Source organism: Brachionichthys hirsutus, chromosome 10, assembly GCF_040956055.1.
Source record: "Brachionichthys hirsutus isolate HB-005 chromosome 10, CSIRO-AGI_Bhir_v1, whole genome shotgun sequence".
Lineage (NCBI taxonomy): Eukaryota > Metazoa > Chordata > Actinopteri > Lophiiformes > Brachionichthyidae > Brachionichthys > Brachionichthys hirsutus.
Window position 1 is genome coordinate 9,454,856 of NC_090906.1, and position 20,279 is coordinate 9,475,134.

At 42.2% G+C, this 20,279-nt stretch overlaps 1 protein-coding gene across 1 annotated transcript; it reads right to left on the reverse strand.

The window, feature by feature from the left end:
• Positions 1-7,353: 7,353 nt before the first annotated feature.
• Positions 7,354-20,078, reverse strand: LOC137900543 (gap junction delta-2 protein-like). Its single transcript, XM_068744646.1, has 3 exons — positions 20,008-20,078; positions 18,276-18,332; positions 7,354-8,218 (listed from the first exon to the last, which is right to left on the reverse strand). Exons 1-3 carry the CDS (start codon positions 20,076-20,078, stop codon positions 7,354-7,356), a joined length of 993 nt encoding a protein of 330 aa, XP_068600747.1.
• Between the last annotated feature and the right edge of the window lie 201 nt (positions 20,079-20,279).

Genomic DNA, 20,279 nt, shown 5'->3' on the forward strand with positions numbered 1-20,279 from the left:
AAGTAAAGCATTTCAATAAAACAAAGAAACAAGGATCTAATCCCGTGTCGGACCTTTACTTTTTTGTGTTGTTTTGGGGCTGGTGTTGAATGATGATACGGATGCATCTCAATTGTGGATCCTGAAATAAGCAGATGTGAATTTTCTGCACTGTGAAAGAAGAAAGAACTAATGACTGCCTGAGGATATTGCTGAAAAAGCCAAGGAGCAGCAGTGCTAGTAAGCTCTTTTGTGACTCAGGACCAAGCACTCTACAGGCCCTCTTGAGGAACCTGATGTTTAAGTTCATGTCCCGACTTGATGATGATGTTTTGGTGTGTTTTTGTGTTGTATGTTTTTACTATTGGGTCTAGAGCCTGTAATAAAGTTTATATAAATCTAGGTATAGGAATCTAAATAGTGAAGCGTAAAACACATTTTAGAAACCAATTTACGTCACATAGGAACTGTTACCAAGAAACTTTGGGGTACTTTATTTAGGCGGAAATGAACTTTTACATGTTGTTGTAACCCGTATCACCCAGAAGAGGGCGCGCACGAGCCTATGTAATACCGTTAAGGACTTGCACAGCATTGATTAAAAATTTTCGGGAGCTATTTGATTACTGTAAATTTTATTTCGCACAGAAAATAATTGTAATATAATAAAGATAAATATGATTATGGAATTAAAATATTAACAACATTTGGGTACATTGAGCAACAGTAAAGATGCGCTTTCTGAATCATAATATAGTCACTTAAAGCCAATAACATGGAATTATCTTCTAATTAACAGATGGAAATAAATTAAATGATGATTATTCCAGAACAAACTACTGACATGGGGGTGTCAGTAGCTTTGGCCGTTCGGCAGTTTTGGCAAATTCGGATGGACAGACAAACCAAAGCTTTGTTTCATCACGGTCAGCCTGAGTGAATGAATATTTTACTCTCTATCCCCCCCCCCCTTTTACACCTGATACTCATCTGACCTACATTTTTCAACCTCTTTATGATGCAGTGTCTCCATAAAGCCGGCAACACATGCAGGCGTGCTACAACACCTTCCTCTGTGCTTTTGGATCAGTTGTGTTCATGCCTATGAGTCGCTGCCACACAGCTGCTGCAGCGGCGTGTCGCTAGTTCACAAAGATAGATGCTTGTCACCATTTTGAGAACACGGCAGATTACACCCCGAAGCCACGTTGAAGCTCAATTGAGCTGCAGTGCAAAAAAATTTGGCTCCAGTCGGGTTCAGAATGTTCTGCACAAAGAGGCTACTTGCATTAATGTGTGTGTAACATTCATTCATTCAGTGCAGGAGAATTCAAGAGGGTCTTTCTCCTACTCGATCAGGTCATCTCTTCTCATTCATACTCATTGATTGCCGATCATTTGTCTGATTCATCTCGGGTGATGCTGTCCAAGTCCAAAAACGCTTCCTCGTTTACCTCTTTGAATGACTATTAATCTCCTTGGGAGAGCAGCAGTGGTTCATCCTTTCAGATCAGTCACAGCTTTAAACTTTATTTGTCCAAAAGAAAACATGTGTAGGGGAGCTCTGCAGCCCCCCCCCCCCCCCCCCCCCCCTGAGTTTTCTGAAGGCTGTTCTTGAACTACAGCGACATCTAGTGGTTTAGGGGCAGGAAGGTCACCTCTACTCGTCGCTGCTGTTGCTAAAAGCAGCGATCATTTCCAAACTCAGCGTGCCGAGCCTCGGCGCCTTGCTGTGTCGAGCAGGTTGGTGACTTTGACTCAACATATTTAATTTCCAGGCGCGCACTTTCATGGTGTGAGCTGCTAATTGAAATAGAGCTGCCTGCATGGTGACACCATCAGGATGTAACATTTGAGGCTGTTACAAGGAAGAAAAAAAAAAAAGCTTTTAAAAGGAAAAGAATGTCTCAACATTAAAAAAGAGAGAAATGATCAAAGTACAAACCTATTCCCTGTTTTTTTTTAAAAAAGCAATTCGCTGCTGTTCCATAAATTCTGTCTCAGAAGTCAGAAATATGAATTTGTTGTTTAAACATAATTTAAAGAGAAACAAACGTGTGCATGACAGATCTTGTAGTTGAGGGTTTCTCAATGTATTCTTATTTTTTATTTTTTTTATTATATTAACTCTTATTTTTGGAAGGAAGCCAAGGCCATTGTTTCTCTTTTTAACCGCTGTTAACATGTGGCCTTCACTCATTGCGTTACGTGTGATGCGACTGAAATCTTGATTACGGTTGCATATTGTTGTAATGGTTCCTCTGGACAAATGCCAGCATGAAGATGACTGCTAAAGTGGCCCTGTGCTGCAGGACCTTTTAAAATGGGCCACCATATAGTCAGTAGTGTGCCAGCCAAAGCACAACATTCAAACATGGTAGACATAAGGACAAATAATAAAGACGAGGCTCACGCCATAATGCATCCGCGTTTTGATCTAGTCTGCATGGGTCATCTCTTTATCAAACATTTCCCGCAGCCACAGATCAGTAGCGAGTTGTGGGAGGTGTGATGATGATGATGATGATGTGTAGGTGGATGAATAAAATAGTCTGGATTAAAACCACAGGCGGTCCAGCAGTGCCTGATTCCGTTTGGACAAAGTGCCAGCTACACACAGGGAACACCTTTTCCCATTTCTAATTTATTCACAGCCTTCCTTCCACTTTCAGTCCATGTGTCATCTTGGCTCTGTGTCGTCGCTGAGACATGACCGTTAATCTGGTTGTTACTCGTAGAAACTGTCTATCATCCCCTTTTTTTCTTTTATTATCTGACTAATTATTTTTCATCATAAACAACAGTCCAAACTAACAGGATATTTATTTTCTTACATTTTCGCTGTCGTGTATATTTTGGTCCCGTCGGAAGCGTTTCTTTTTATTGTTCATCGGTCAATTTGCTCTCTTGACAGCCCCCGAAAAATCCATATAAATCTACTACTCTCAACCTTCCCTCATATAATAAAGCGATGAGACAAGGAACAGAGCAGAAAAAAAAGGTTCAGCCCCGCAGTGAATATGTTGCAGGTAGAAACTCTGTGTGTGAATCAACCACAGCTGTATTTAATTAACATCTTCTCTGATCAATAAGAACATTGTGCGCTCTCTTCTTCTGGATTAGGACCAATTCACTCCTGCAGTGAGATTACATTTTCGATTAACGGTTGTGACCTCTTCTTATTGATTTGTGGAGGTAAACATGGGGGCATGGGAGTAGATGGAGAGATTACGTGCCTATAGGGGAGTCCATGCATGGACAGATCGTGCTGCACAGGAACCAGGCGTCTAGCTGAGGGCACTGAAAATATGTTTCTCCTGATTCCCATCCCACTCTGCCCTTGTGTCTGTAGTGATTCTGTTCTTTTTGTGGCGGTGAGAGGATATTGAGAAATCTCTGTGTTTTGGAGACTATAGCCACATTCCTTCAGAATTCGTAGTCATGCAAGATTAGAAAAATCAAAGCAGCATCAAACGACCCGTCGTGCTACCAGGACAACACAAACCTAAAAGTGTGGTGTCCGGTTCTTCGTTGCTGTGGCCCACACCAGAGGATTGCTATTTAAAGCGCGAGGAATAATTTATATGTATGCAGGTATGTTCACACATTGTTTTTCAGCTGTGGAAGGATTTCCAACCCTGTTTCTATGGTGACCTCTTGTGAGGGCGGATGGCATTTAATTTACTTGACTGGCTGAATAATTATTTTTTAGATATACCTTGGTGTTATCGCTCTACGAATAAATCCAGGAAAATGCTACAAGGTGATCTGGAATACTGGACACGATAAAGCAGCCAAATTGTCCGTTAGATTAATATACAGCCAGGATTTCAAGGAGATTATTTCATAAATTGTTAAGATTTTGGGAGACGATTTTTGTCATGTAATCTTGGAATTCAGCATTGCAAAAAGCATGATTTGACTTGTAGGAGAGCGAAACGAGTGTAGAGGAGCTTTCCTGCCGTTTCAGTGGCTTTAGCAGTAAATCACATGGAGTCCAAGTTACTCACAGAGGATTCTGACACAGATTGATGACCTGAGACATCAAGAAGCTAGAAGTGGAACAGACCCCAGAGAGGAATAAGATAACTCCGGCCTTTATGAATGAGTGAAGAGGTAGATGGGGAAACATCCTCGGAACACAGGAGAGGAATAATGAAGCGATTCTGCTCCGAGGCCCGTCTTATTAAAGGGATAGTAATGAATCAGCTGCGGAGAGAAGGTCACAGAGCAGATGAAAATTTGATGAGGAGGCAAGGGTGAATCAATGTCAGTTAACGAGAGACACAGAGATTTAGATTTATTGACGGGATTAAAGTTCGACAGAGACTAGATACAATAACAATAAACTTAGTGACTCGTAGAAGAATCTGACGTGCTGCTGCACATGTTGCTGGTTCCAAACTGGAGCAGCTGAGATGGTCAGAAAACAGACAATAATCCAAGCAAGCGATCTAAGAATCAGGTAAAATCAAGAGTCGAATAAACTTTCTGGGGGGAAAACAACAAGGAACACAGTAAAAATACCTTTCAAAATAAAACATGAAACAGCTACTCCAAACCGTGATATAATCAGGAGGATTTATATAAAATACCACTCCAGAATAAAAGAAAAAGAAAAAAGAAGAAGAGTTGCCACATACGTTTGTTTTTTTCTTTATGCACCATCTCATTACATTTTGTTCATTTGTCCTTTTCCCCAATCAGAGTTCAGCATGTTCACCTTCTACAAATATATTATCTTATTTTTTCTCCAATTTAAATTTCATCAACCTCTTGCACCCATTCACATCCCATTGATTACACAGCAGGGGTAACCATCTATTAGCAGCCCTCTATGAGCGAGTGAGCATGAACGTTATAGTTATACATTTGTCCTATATGCACGGAACGGAATGAAGGTGGCCGTTAAATGAAAGCTACATAATTGTGTAGCCTACAGGCTGCTGAGCTGCTGTGGAGAGCTGGTGCAGCACTGGTTCTGGTCCCTGTGGTACGTAACATCATTACTGCGCTCCTGTCACCACAGCAACCGGCCTGGCTCCATCCTTAGGAAGGGTTTTATTTAGGTATTTCCTGACAATGTGTGTATATGTGTGTGTGTGTGTGTGTGTGTGTGTGTGGCTGCTGCGTGTTGATGTGAACGTATATGGCACGTGGCAAAGAGTCAATCACAGCTACCCGCTCGTCAATAAAAACATGCTGTGGCCTTTAAGTGAATAATAACCTCCAAATTCATTACGCCACACCCAATCAAACAATCTACTTTAGTGACACACCGCTCCACCCCCACCTTGTCCCTCTTCCTCTCGATGTACCTCAGCACATGGTCACATGACGCCTGCACCGATTGAAGGTTTAATAACCCTAAAAGGTCCCCCCCCCCCCCCCAGTAACTGTACTCATTACTGGAATGACTTACTGCAAGTCACGTTGCGTTACAGAAACAAAAGTGTGATATTCGGAAATAGATTGCTATACGCTGTGGAGATTCAAGTGTGAAGCTTCTCGTCTAGTTATCATGATGTATTTACTTTAGTCAGGGGTTTAGACACGGAAGGGAGCAAGATGCATATCTATAATTCATCCGCAGAAAGTATGAACGTGTGCTAATGTATCTCTCAGAGATGTATCATTCCTCAGTGTTGAATAATAAATACGCACGCTGGTTTTCAATCTGTGCAGCTGAGAGAATTGTATTGTACCCTGCACTCTGCGGTTTGTACACCTGTGTAGTATAAACAGTATTAAACCGTATACTGGCCCTTTTTTTAACAAGTAATATATGTAAAATCCTTTCAAAGCTGTTTAAATTCAGAAAATAGAGTAAAAGAGTGAACATCTCAACGTTAAAGAGCATCGACACAAAAGTATTTGCTTGGATATTAAACACAACCCAAAGTCAGTGTTTGCATAATAATTTATTCACATATTTGTCACATACTATATTTTGTTATTGCTGCAGATCTGGAGCCTTTCAGGTTTAAACTTTCAATATTCCCACAATGGGATTCTATTTATCTTTATATTTGTCATCGTCATGCATGCTACGTATTACATTAAACAGGAGCAGGATGCAAATAAATGAAAGTCTCTTCTCAAGTTACATGTTATAATCTATCCATTCTATTAATGCTTCAGTAACATGCCTTTTTCAAAGTCCATAAGGGGAAGAAGAAAAAAAAAAAACATTCCAGAACATATCATCTCCTTCAGGGAGTTATCAAAGAGTTAATGCATACTGTTAAAGCTTGCAGTCTATGTTTAATCATCATTACCACCCAAGCCCCTGAGCCCCCCCCCCCCCCCCCCCCCCCCGTCCAAGTCCATCTATAGCGCACAGGGAAAAGACTAAGTGTATCTAAGTGTAATTATGACATCTCAAATATCTACACTAACTTTAATATGTGGCACCAAATTGTAAGTGTAATTATCCTTTCCTGCTTAAAATCTGTAACTCACTTCAGCTCCTCGGTGATCAGATAATGCCAAAGGTAAAACGTTGATATTCTGCACTGTATCTCTGATACAGCATGCCTATAGCAGCCATTTGGGAGCAATGTGGTGCGTAACACAGTACTAGAAAGTCAATCTAGCTGGTGCACCGGTGTCGCGCTTTGAACAAAGGCTCCAACGCATTCTCAGTCTGTTGTCTGGCTGCCACCAAATACAACTAAGAAAATGAAGAAGCACCAGTTTAAAATGATAGTTTTAGTGCTGTCGGTTTCTGTTTTTTGTTTTGCTTTTTTGTTTCTTAGAACATGTTTTATTAAAAAGATTTGTCCATCTGTTGACTTCACTCAACAAGCATGGACAATGAGACATTGTCTTCCCCTCAGCAGTTCAGATTAGCATAGCATTCAATTCTCTGACTCAGGTCAGACATTGGCTTTTTTTTCCTCCTGACATGCGTACGCATGCACACACTCTTAGGCTCTTGCATATGCACGCATAATAGGAAAGTAAGGGGATTATTTCTGACCTACAGCAAAGGTAAAATGAAGAAAGATCATTCCACTTCAAACTATCATATAGTATTTTAACGTAATTGCTCAGTTTTACCTCTTTATTTTTAAAGGCACCTAGTTGTCACCTAGGCAGAGCAGAACTCTCCATTGTGTAAGCTCCAGGTGAAAGCCCTGCTAGGCTACAGCAACACAGTTGCCCTTTAGGGAAGGTGATTCTCATCTCCTGAAGTATTAAAGGCTTTGAGCCTTTTGCTTTGTTGTTTCTAAACAGAGTCTTTTTCTCCTCCTGAATAATAATGCAGTGGAGAGTTTCTCTTCCCGAATGATTGGGAGTCCTGAGCCAGGGAGAAGCTCTTTTTCCAAAAATGTTAAGAGGTCCTTGAGCCCCCAGGTGGAGAAGCCTCTGTCAGACATAGGCTGACTCACTAGATTGGGTCCTGCCCAGGTTTGGGGCCTGAGACAGGTGCGAAACATCCTTCTTGCGCACTTCACAAATGGACTTCCTTCGGGCCTGGACCCCCCGGATGGCGGTCTTTATCTTTCTCCAGCCGAGGTGGTTGAGCTCAGCTAGGTTGAGCAGCACACATATGCCGCTCACTGCAAACATAAAGACCAGAAACACGGTCTTTTCTGTGGGACGGGACACGTAGCACTCCACTTCCTTCACACAGGGGTAGCGATCGCACTCAAACATCCCCGGCACGTTGAAGCCGTACAGGAAGTACTGGCCAGCCAAGAAGCCGATCTCCAGTGCGTTCCGGAACACCACCTGGATGACGTAGAAACGGGAGATGCCTTCTTGCCGTCGCACTTTGGCACTCTTGTGTATTGGAGGGAGCCCCCTGGGTCCGTTGGGGATCTCCTTTAGGTCCAGGCAGTCGTGATCCTCCTTGCTGCTGTCGGGGTGCACAAGGATGCCGTTGATGTTGCGGGAGTGGAGCTTGCGAGCGTGGTGGTCTTGATGGCGGCCGTGGTGACCGTGACTGTGGTGATCTATGTAAGGGTGCAGGAGGGAGTAGCTTCTGTCCCGCGCTTTGGCCGACTGGTGAACAGAATAAGTGATGAAACACAGGCTCGGCGTGCACACCAGGATGATCTGGAAGACCCAGTAGCGGATGTGCGAGATGGGGAAGGCCTTGTCGTAGCAGGCCTGGTTGCAGCCGGGCTGCATCGTGTTACAGATGAACATGATCTGCTCATCCTCATACACCTTTTCACCCACAATTCCTACTATTAGGATACGGAAAATCACCACCACTGTCAGCAGGATTCTGCAGAGACACAGAGGGAAAGGAAAACAGAGAATATCAGTTAATAATGAGCAAATGCAGAATAATCCAGGAGATATATTTATTTAAAGTGGATTGTAAGTCTTGGTTGATCTAACGGGTCATTTCATGCTGCTTTGCTACATTCACCTTGTACCCTTCAGCAATCTCCCAGCAGCCAGGTAAGATCTCCCTCCTTGTTCATGTGTGTGGGCCACGATCATGTTCATGCATGAGTGTGTGTGTGTGTGTGTGTGTTTATCATTTGTTGTGCTGTGAGAAACAGCGCCGTAGGATGGTAGAGCTTTGCTCTAGATAGCAAACACACAATCATGTCCAGTGACACAGGTGATTTCACACTTACTTTCACTTTAGGGCAGATCAGGAATTGCACAAGAATGTGTAACCAGTAACTACATATGCAATGACTTTAGTAAAGCACATTGTTTCTGGTCATGTGATTTCCTGCCTTCCATTCTGTTCAGCATTGCCACCATATTGTGGTCATCTTGGGTTGCAGCTGCAAAGCTTTAAAGAGTGCATCTGTTTAAAACGGGTCTCGTGCTGAACTACATGTGTGGCATCTTCTACAAGCTATCGGGACTTTCCCACCGAGTATCATTGGTGCATTGCTGCAGTTAAAGAGAACGGTGCCCAAGAGGTTCCAGAGAGGATCGCTATCGCTTTTCAAGACCTCTGGTGTCGATGCGGTGTACGAGCAATTGTGGAGGAGGTGTGCTGTCAGCTTTTCCTAATGACCGAGGAAAGTCTGGAAGTTACGCCTCAGTCTGGAAGAAGTGCACACTCATGCCAATTACTTAAAACACACTTGTTTCAAAGCACAAGAAAGACACTCAAGTTCACTTAAGGGACCGAGATGGAAGGGGGGGGGGGGGCTGTCATTCGGACTGGACAGGGTTCAGTGGGGGTGATGTGAGGGAATACCGGCCCTATGAGAGTTATGTTTGCACATGAAATGTAGTCGTTGTTCTGACATTTTATTTTCACAAGTCCATTGTGTTTCTTTCAAGGATTCCAAAATGCATGACCAGTTACCCCGACAGCCTGCAAAATAATCCGGAGTTCGGATCAGCGAGCTGATTTCAGGGACGTTCAAGGAGGGAAGAGAGGTGAGGACGCCATGGTAGTAATGAACAGCTAGCATTTCATAGGGAATAAATGTCTTTCCTTGTGGATTAAAAAAATATATTTAATGTCTGAATGAGGCGATCAAGGAGACATCTCGTCAAAAAAGCATTTGAGGTAAAAAAGTTATGTTGACATGAGACAGAGCTGCAGGACTTTTCCCCCCTACACCTGCGATTGCATGCCTTTGGGTCACTTTGTGTGACAGACACAGAGACAAAGAGAGAGTCGTCCATGTGCATGAATCGTGCAAAATGGCAAGCGTGTCCAGTCGTGAGCGCTCGGAGCAGCAGCGGCTGTATATGCTACACTGACTTTTAACACGTATTCCACAAATACGACACAATAATGCTTCTCTGCACCTTTGGTCTGTCGGGGCTTGTGCGCAGGATGTGTTTGCAGCTTATGAAATATTCAGACGCTGCTATGTCTGATGAATAACGCAATGGTTTTAGCCAAGGGGCTGATACAGACGGCTCTCTGCAGCAGAAGGAGTCATCTGCTCACTGAGATCAAAATATGAGGTTGATGCTGCGTATTCATTTTGCAAATATGTCTTTAAATAATGGTCATTAAAGTAGCTCATGTGTCATGATCAACATGAGAATGTCATAATCTGCATTCAGTTTCTGCCTCTTCAAGGGTTGTGTCTCCTCATGCTAGCGAAAATGACTTGATCTTAATAGCATTAACTAAATGTCACAGAGTCTGCACTGGCATCCGCGTCTCTCTGCAGTGAAACAGGCTAATAGGCTGACAAGTCTTTGTTCTTAGTCACATTTCTCTCTACCTCAAATTTTACAGTTCAAACTTGACAGATGGTTTGTATTATAGCCTTAGCAGATGGCGTATGGAGTCTCTGCAGAATCAAAATGCATAAAGCACCTCAGATTAACCAGTTTGCAATGAGCTAGAAACAAGCGCTTCTTTACATTTTAGTGGCAGCATGAACCCCGAGGAGTCCAATTTGAGCTACAAAAACTAAAATAATGAAGAATAGCCTGTAAAATGTATTGTCTCAGTGATAACCAATCAAAAAGCAGTAACACAAATAGAAAAGGTCAACTATTATGGAGTCTCTTCGTGTTTAATGTGACAAATATTATGCCCTTCTCATTTGGTAATCTATGCACTCCTTAAAATCATTGAATTAAAATGTAAAATTCTTTTTTTGGGGGGGGGGCAAATATGAATGAAATCTGTCTCTATGAATAAAGTTTTTACTATGAATAAATCAGAGACACGGCACACGGAGCCTTTGTGTTACTTCTACCGATGTTGAGTGTTGTTCATAGACGTTTCTACACAATTCATTGCAGGGTCAGTGAATGCATCAAGCTTCACATTGTCCAACATGTGACATTTTACTAGAACAGCTTGGGCCATACACAGTCAGTGTACAAAGAGAATTCTAAATATATTTAAATTAAATTCCCCTAATCTTATTTGTTTGAATGATTATGACATAGGGGTTTAACACATCTGTTTAGTAACAACAGCAAATATTAGTTGCTTGCAAACAACCATTTAAAATGCATCAATAAGTGACGATTGACTGCCCAACGGCTCTATTTCCTTCATGTATGAGTTGTTATGAACTTCAAATGTAAAGGATGAGGACAACAGAGAATGAATATTTTATGTCCTGAAATGCAACATCTTTTTTGAAGAAATGTCAGGAGGCACTATATGGACTTTCCTCAGTAGAAATATTTCTTAAATAATATACTGCAGATATACTTCTAAAACGTTTTGTGGGGCGATTACTCGAACTAGAAAAGCACTCGGAGAGCGGAGACCTCCACCAAGCAGCTCATTCCCCTTCCATTTGGATTTATACATCCACATGGTGATCTGGTTCTAAATTGTTCTTGGTATCATTTTTAAATCAAATTTCAACATCTGTTCCTGGTAACATTCCCAACATTTCCTGAAAATGTCATCAAGATCCGTCCATATTGTTTTGAGTTATCTTGTTCGACTGACAGACCAATTACCCCTGCTTCGGCGGAGGTAATAAATTCCAATACTTGTAAAGTATTGAGTGTTGGTCTGTGTGTGATTGCAGACCTGTGTGGGCATTTCTGTCTGGATGTGTGTACTCTGCTGCTTGATAACAGGATAATCAGCACAGGGCAGATTGCTGCATCGGCAGAATGCAGTGAACTACTGTGTATCTGCAAACATCAGTGTTTTAAGCCAAGCTAGAAACGAGCCAATACTGTCCGTCAGTGCAGATTGGGTCTGGACGTCCCAGAGGCCTGAATCTGCAGAATATCAATGATGAAAAAAAAAATACGTTAGCAACAGAAACCTGAGGATAAAACTGTCAAAATGAGGCACTATTCAGTCCGTTTATTAAACGGATGCATATTCTATACTGGGCAGCACGGTGGCGCAGTGGTAAGCGCTGTTGCCTCACAGCAAGGCAAGGCCTTTCTATCAGGAGTTTGCGTGTTCTCCCCGTGTCTGCGTGGGTTCTCTTCGGGTTCTCCGGTTCCACCTCCAAAAACATGCAATTTAAGCAAATTGATTACTCCAAATTGTCCGTAGTGGGTTTGTGAGTCGTTGCCTGTCTATGTGTGGCCCCGCGATGTGCTGGCGACGTGTTCGGGGTGTACCCTGTCTCTCGCCCGTAGACTGCTGGGATAGCCTCACCAGCACGGCCAGCGACGCGGTAACGGACGAAGCGGTTAAGAAGTTGAACGAATGAATGAAATTCTGTGGCAGAAATTTGAAAGGAAATGAAATGTGGACACATTCGATTTCTTCTCCAGTTTCTCAGACTCAGTCACTTACAGTTGGGTTTGTTTTGTGCTTAGAGCAGACAATGTCAATGACGAGGACGTAATGCTTACAAACTGCTCTGTGTGCAGTTTATTGACCTGTAAGATTGTGTGTATGGTGCACAGTAGGTGCGCTTCAGCTGGTGTGGACTGGACATGCTGGCTCAGTCTTCACCGGGGGCTTCTTGCTTTCTCTCTCTCTCTCTCTCGCTCTCTCTCGCTCTCACACACACACACATTCATTCATGCAGCAGCTGCTGTCGACGACCTCCAGGGACAGCAATTGCCGAAAGCCCAACAGCAGATGGATCGGTAAACAAACACACTTTACACACACACATACACACATTATGAATATAAATGACCTTTTACAGTATGTGAACAAACACATAGGCCTAAAGGTCCAAATCTACATAAGGACAAAGATAGTTGTGGTTAAGTTGTGCATATTCTGCTGAACCTTGGTTAGAATATTCTTCCTGCCCTGCCCGCACACGCTCCAGTGACGGCTGCAGGCAGCACATAATGAATAAAGACCTTAGCAGGCATAGAAATTAGGCAGCTTAATTATCAGAGTGCAGAGATTTCTTTCCTCCCACCCCTCATCCACTATTCCTCTCTGAAAATGTTTTCATAGTTTAAGCTCTTGCCTACGCATCAAGCAGGCGTGCAAGATCGCCGGAGGTCCCACTAAGAGTCTATGTGAAGAGCACTTTAATATAATTCTAACGACTGCGCCTTCAGCTGTGAAGTGACATTTCACTGCAAGTATAAAACATAAATTATTTGAAAATAGGCCCTCTGATGAATTTGGGATGCGAGACAAAGATCATAAAGGGCTTTCTGTGAATTTCCTTTGCGTAACTATGCATGTGCAGAAATGTAATTGGCCTATCTCGCTTGCTCATTCAGCAACTCAATGGCTTCCAGCTGCTGTTCAGGAATAAGGGAGGAAGCAGAGACAGTTAATTGGGGGCCGGCTTCAGTTATAGCTCAGCTTTAACAAGATGTGAGTTATGATGACGCATTAAGATTAAAATGCCACAGACTACCCTAGATGCAAAAATTATGCGATTTCTTTTCTTAAACAAAACTGTTTGTGTAAACAGCTGTCCAATGCTGAATGTTGCTGTCTTTATCTATGCATGGTGGCGATACAGTGCTTAGCAGATGCAGACATCCTAAATTTGTCTTTACTCCATTTGAAATCGCCCCATCATCTAAAAATATTCCACTTTGAGCTCAGCAACACTGAGCAAAACAATCTATTTGAATAAACTTCAATGTTAAAAACATGCAAATGAATGGCAACAGCCTTTTCCTTTGATTCTTTGCTCATTCAATTTTCAAGAAGCTGTTTCGTATTTGGAGCAAAGACAGGCTTTCCATCCTCAGCACAAATATGAAAAAATAATAGGAGTGGTGGGCGTCTTAATTCAATGTAAAACACAAAGTATCAGGCAAGGTATAAAACACTGTGGTTTTATAGTTGTAGCTGCAGAATAAAGTAGAAAGCAGTACCTATTGTGGCTGCAACACATCCTTACATTGATATCAATTCCTATTGGAATGTTTAATGAACTGGGCTAACAGGCTGCACGTTCTGAAATCTTCACCTAACCTAATTAGGGAATTGTAACACGTTCAAGAAAATCGTTAAAATAATTTGGGACACATTACATGGCCGCTAAAGCCGCTGCACACCATCAATGTGTTGCTGATATGAATAATAGCCCACTCCGAAAGAGAGCTGAGCTCAGCTTTAGCAAAATCCCCCTGTCAAACAGAATGATCGATGGCCTTCAGCGTCAGGGATTTCTGCACAAATAATCTAATGACAATGCTCGATGTACACAAAAAAATTTAATTTAAAAGACAGGCTTCCTCTGTGGTGTGTGTAGGTAGTGAATTTCTAATCCTTTTAAATACATAACTGCTGCTTTAATATACTTTTTTTTTTTGCAACACAATCTCTGTAGGCTGTATAGATTTCATCCAAGATTCTTGTTATTGATGATAAATGAAACATATCTTAGTTAGATTTCTACATCTCAAAGTATTTTTGCCCTTGTCACAAGAGGGTGCCTCTTAAATCCTGACCTATTCAGGCATAGTGAAGCAGGAACACGAGTGTGTGCACCAGAAAGAGCTCGGGTCAAAGACGAAAGCCATTGCTTTGTTTTCAGAGACGACAAACAATGACGTCGACACAGGTAAACAGGGTTTAATCACAACTTTCAACACTGCCTCTACAACTTTTTAATATGAATATAAAGTACACTAATATAGTTGTTGTTTTTTTTACCACTATGCCATTACATTAAGGAGCAGCTAATATCCAAATGCATTTTTAATAAGCATCAGTTGCAACTTGCAACAAGAACTGATTAAGATTTTATGCATTTGTCAGGCTCAAGGGAAGAATTATAGATGATTACAATTGCGTATGAATAATATATGCTCTCAAAACATCTATTATTCTCATTCAAAAGCAACATGCAGTGCAATAATACTAAAGTTGAGTTAATTTGCTTCAGCAACAGAGATCCTGCCTCTCCGGAAAGATGCTGTTCAGTCAGCCCAAACGTGCTCTGCTCTGTCTGCATGGAAGGTAAATATTGCATGTTAGTCCTTTCGGTATGCCAACGTTCTCATCTTTCACAAGTGCTACAGTAAGAGCATTCACACGCGTGAAATCTAAAAAGAAAATGTCTATCATATGTTTAGAAATCCTCATCAATGTAGAGGTTTTTGTCTGCAGACATGCAGACTGATTCCTCAGCAGGGTCCGTCTTCAACCCCTGAAGGAAGGACAAAGATTCTCTGCACTGAATCTCTGCAGAAGGGAAACTTCCTTTCCTTCCATTTCTTCCCCGCGTCCTCCTTCCTCTCCTGCTTCCCCTCTTTTTTGCTCTGCCTCTAAAGCTCACATCATCTCTGCTTCCACTCGGCAAGCTTAATCATTTTATCTTCCTCAGATTGCTCTCGTCCTCCATTATCGCTGCCACTCTTCTCGCTCTGCTTCTCTTTGCCACTGACCTCACTGCAGCATTGCAGTGTCGAAGGAGATGCCTCAACACAATTTCTTACATCCTTGCACGGTGTGGAGGGCGTGCAAGTTTAACCCAAAGGCTGCATCTTTTTCATGGTAAAATGTACCTTGTTTCGCCTGACACACATACGTGCACACCTGTGGCCTGCAAAACATCTGAAAACTAAAAGTGAAAGAAAACGTATTCATGTTCATTTATTTGTATGTGATACATTATGCATTGTCTCATCTGGATGGATGGATATTCTTTGACTGAATATAGTATTTATTGCAGTGTATGAAGTTTAAGGAAAACATGTGACACTATTCAAGAATGAATGTGACATATCACATGGAAAATACACATGATGGTATGACCCGCGGCAGACAGACACCGTCCACATTCAAGTGTTCGCCGTGCTGTGTGGACAAATCTGTTTTTGGCAAATCATGAGTATACATGAGTATACTGAGATACATGAGTATATATTGTCAATGTGTTTAAATCTCAGTCTGACAAGGAAGAACAACGAAGAAGGTGAATTATAAATGAATATCTTGTTTTAATTCTAGACCACACCTCGCAAATGTCCATCAAGCAGTCTAATAATAATTTAAATCCTGGTAAATTTCTATGAGTTGTAATTTGATGTGTGTAAATGTTTCATCATTGTGAGTATAAAATGGTTAAAAAAAAGATCAGACAACATCAAACATTGTCAAGGCTGCTATGTTTGTAAGACATACAAATACACTTGTGTATCATCAGCATATCAAGGAAGAAATGCTTTATTAGTTGTGTTGACAGACACAAGAACACACAACAAGAACATTTGATCAAATAGATCAGACAACTGTGTGAGGGTGTATTTTTATTAAATGCACTGAGTATATCTATAGACCTTCTTGTCTTGGTAGCCTGTATGCAGGTTAGCTCAAGCACCGAAGTGTAAATAATGTTGTGTGTTTGCACTACGGCCAAACTGAACTCTCCGTTACCAAATACCAAATACACAAGAATACACAAGTGGGGAGATCGTAATAAATGGGGCCACAAGAATGAGGTTAATGCAACCTTGACAATGATTGTTTCTACTACGCTATCACGATTATAGTCATTGGTTATCCATGCACACAATGTACATTGCTCAGTTAGATGTCAAGCGTATGGCAATAACAATACACAACATTGATCTTAGTATGAATTATTATATGAAAGGGACCTGTGGTTAGTCAGAGGCGCAGAAGCATATCCCAATCCCTATGCTGCTGTGTAGGGCTGATTTGATTCTTTTTAGAACTGTTACGTATACCATGACTAATTATCTGCCCTACCCTGGGACATAAGTTAGCTTAAATCCTACAATTAAGAAATACCTTAATTGTACAATCTATAATAATAATAATAATAATGCTATCTGACATGTCAAATTAGAGTAATGACATCTTCACACTTCATAAGAGAGGGTTGCCACTAAAAGAGATGACTGACATGCAACCATGTTCCAAAGTTTTGATGCAGGGGAGACTTCTCAGCCATGGGGAGACATCACTGCTCTGTGCTTTGGAGCCACATCCTTTGCACTGCAGGCGCACACATGCAAACTCTGACAAAGAACTACATACTGATCCTACATGTGATGGTTTCTAGCAGTTGCTGCATGCTCTGGCCGCTTGCCCTGTGAAGTGCAAGACTTCACAATGCACTACAGTGCAATGCTAAGTTACAGTTGGTTGTGTTCACAAGTGCAACAGGCCATACCTGACCACGCCCAACCGTGCTGTTGGCTGTGGTCAGTGGTCCAACAGACTTGAACCTTTCAACCCATAGAGGTCAGTGCAACAATTTTGACTCCATACGTAATTTAGTGAGGAGTTGCTCATTAACAGTCTAGGAGGCATCTGTACGGCACAAAACTGTGCCAGTGGTGAACAATTCTCCAACTTGCTGGTACATCCAAGATCATCATTCCGATCAATTGAATATTAAGTGCTATAATTTCCTGACCATGCAAACACATGCTTAGGATTGGGAATCAAGTCTTCATTTTAATATTTTGTTGTTGTTGTTGCTAAGGTTATCTATGAATGGCAAAAAATAAAAATAAAATGCCTGTCTACCTGTAAAGAGTCAAACCACATCTTACTAACAGATGTTTGCAGCCTAACCCGAGGTTTCTCTGTCCACCAAACTACAACTTTTATGAGGTTTTTTTTTTTATCCTAAACCAAGCTAGCAAACAAGAAAAATATAAAAAAATCAACTTTGCAAAGATGAAGAGAAATTAAGGCCTAAAATACTGTACCAAACGATTCCATCGACAATGTTTCTTGACTCACAGATACAAATACAAGCACACTAGGCGGGGGTGGGGGTGACCTCATTGGAGGGTAGCTAAAGTTACAGGCAATGCCCTGGAGAGCCTTGTGGGGCAAACACAGTCTGACGGAAGCCAAAACACACAGGGATAAATTACTGATCATTTCACTGCGTTTAGTCCGCTAGCACGTAGCTGCTGTCCTATGAGTTTGAGACTATCGGGAATATTTTTGCCCACTCACATTACTATTAAACTCTAAAACATTACGCCTTCTTAAAAGTTTTAACACAGCAGGTAATCAATCTAGTAATTTTGTACATATGAAGAGCATACAGGATTAGTTAAGATTGATCCAACTCATTTCATTCAATGTATCAGAAGGATTGAGGGAGGCTGGTTTAAAGTTTAACAAGTGTATGATCAACAAATATCTTAAATTAAGCATAAAGAAGAGCCCATTTCACCATCGGTCATTCACTCCTACTTTGCAGAGAGGTAGCAGACAAATTGAGAGTTGCTTCTGTGCCTCTGAAAAACCGTGACTTAGAGTCACTGAATCTCCAAAGAATCATCTTGAGCATTTTTTTTTTGTACCCTATGCTCACAGGGTATTCCTGATTCATCTGCCAGGACAGGATTGTAAAGCTGCAATAAGGATTTCATTTCTTTTTTTGACCACTAGGGGGCAGAAAGACTCCAGAACAAGTTCACAACAGTTAGCAATTAGCTGATGAAGTTGTTATGGCTCACATGTTATCAAACAGTTGCCTACTTACAAATCCAGCAGAAACAGAGCAACACGGACATCCCTTTCGTCTCCTTTTTCTGGCCACCTGTTGAATGTAATTCCAATATTCACAGGCATTTAGCCCTTGTTTGGTCCATCGATCAGCTCATGAGAAAAATAGTTGCTTCCTTTTCGGCTTGTTAATATGTTAATGTTTCTTCACCAGATCATTTGACTCTGTCATTTTGTACAGGGCAGATAGCAATTAGCTTGTTTTAGCGTCTCCGTTTAGCGACGTTGCCTGCGGTCGCACACAAGCCAGCGCTATTTTGGTTTTCGAAGCGACAAACTCCAGAACCAGATGAGCTGAAAGTGACTGAGAGAGCTGAGCTGTGTAGAGATTGTCAGTAATGGTGATAAGGAAGGAGGGTCTCACCTGACTTTCATTAATTGGGACAGAATATTGCATAATGCATCTTTAAATCACGTCAACATGCTCCAATATGTGCAGGTTTTCTTTCCCACTGGACCAGGTAACTTCACTGATAAGCAGAAACCATTGAAGTGACTTGGTGCAGCTTTTGGTTGGAAGGAAAATCTCCATCTCGATGGCTTCTGATCCCACGTCAACAGAAATGTTGGAATAGCGTGGCTCACATCATCTCTGTCGCACTGATGCTGTTGCAGGGTGGCTGATTTTCAAGGATATACCCCAGTGGCTTTGAGCCAAGAGCGCAATATAGGCCGTAAAGGCCTGGGCCAATTTTCCTTTAACTTACACAGAGAAAGACATGAACCCCCCCCCCACACACACACACACACACACACACACACAAAAGCCACTGGAGTAGAGGGAAGGTTCGGCCATGACCTTGTTGGGGACTAACTGAGGTCTGGGTTAATGAATCAAATCATTGTCTTTGTTATATACATGTTATACAAATCTACACAGTCGGGTTTCGCAGGCTTCAAAGTAGGCGTCCCGTCGTTACATCTGGATTGTGTTTAATGGGCTGAAAAGGCCACTTTTTTGGATTCAATCAATCACACAGAGATGATGTGGAGCACAATTCCCACGCAGGTTTGACAGGATGGCTCCACTGCTAATCAAACTAAAAGCTCGTCTGTTCAACCCTCGGCCACAACCCATTCTCTCACAAAATAGCGTGAGAAGGGACTGAATCGGACTTTCACTGTGCTGCAAAATTAAAACCTGATTTGCGTTGTCTTATTATTATTATTTTTTTATCTCAAGTTCAGACAGAGGTCAGAAACATTTACTCCCCTCTCCTTTGATTCTACCTTCGACACCTGCTTGCTCACCATCCTTTCATCTTCCTCAACTCTGCTCTCCTCCCACTCCCACTCCCCTCTCCTTCTGTCCTATTGGTCTGTGGCCAGCAGCAGAGCTCTATCTATCAATAGCTAGGCTATTAGGTAGTATCAACACAGGAGCCTCGCTGAATTAACCCTAATGACAAGTAAAGCCTGTTATTGATTATGTGCAATTAGTTTATCCCTTAACTAATGATGAGTGTGCGAGGAGAGCAGGGAGGAGGAACGGGCGGTGGTGGGGGCGAGGGGGGGGCAGTGATGACTGTGGGGGGGACTGTAGAACAGAGGAGAGCACTGGGACAAGCCTGAGGAGGGGAGGTTTCTGTAGGGAAGCCATGAACGAGTCCACACACAATTAAAAACAGAGTAGATAAACTCAGCCCGGTGAACAGTACGCAAAATAAACAAATGAAACCTTTCACCCCCCACATTGATCAAGGTCTTACCTGCCGATCATGGTAGAGTGCTGCTGGACCGCTGCCTCCAGCAGCCTCTCCAAAATGGTCCATTCCCCCATGGTGACGGAAAAGTGGCCGGGCTGTCAGAAGAAACCGGTTCTGGGAGACGGACCCTTCTGGGTTCTTCCTGCCTGGACCTGCCTGCACTCTTGGGAACCTTCTAGTCAGCAGGAGGGGGAACACCCGAAACCCCCCCCCCCGTCCCTCACCGGCTCCCTTTGTGACCTCTACACCCGGCTGCTCATCATTGTATCTTCAAC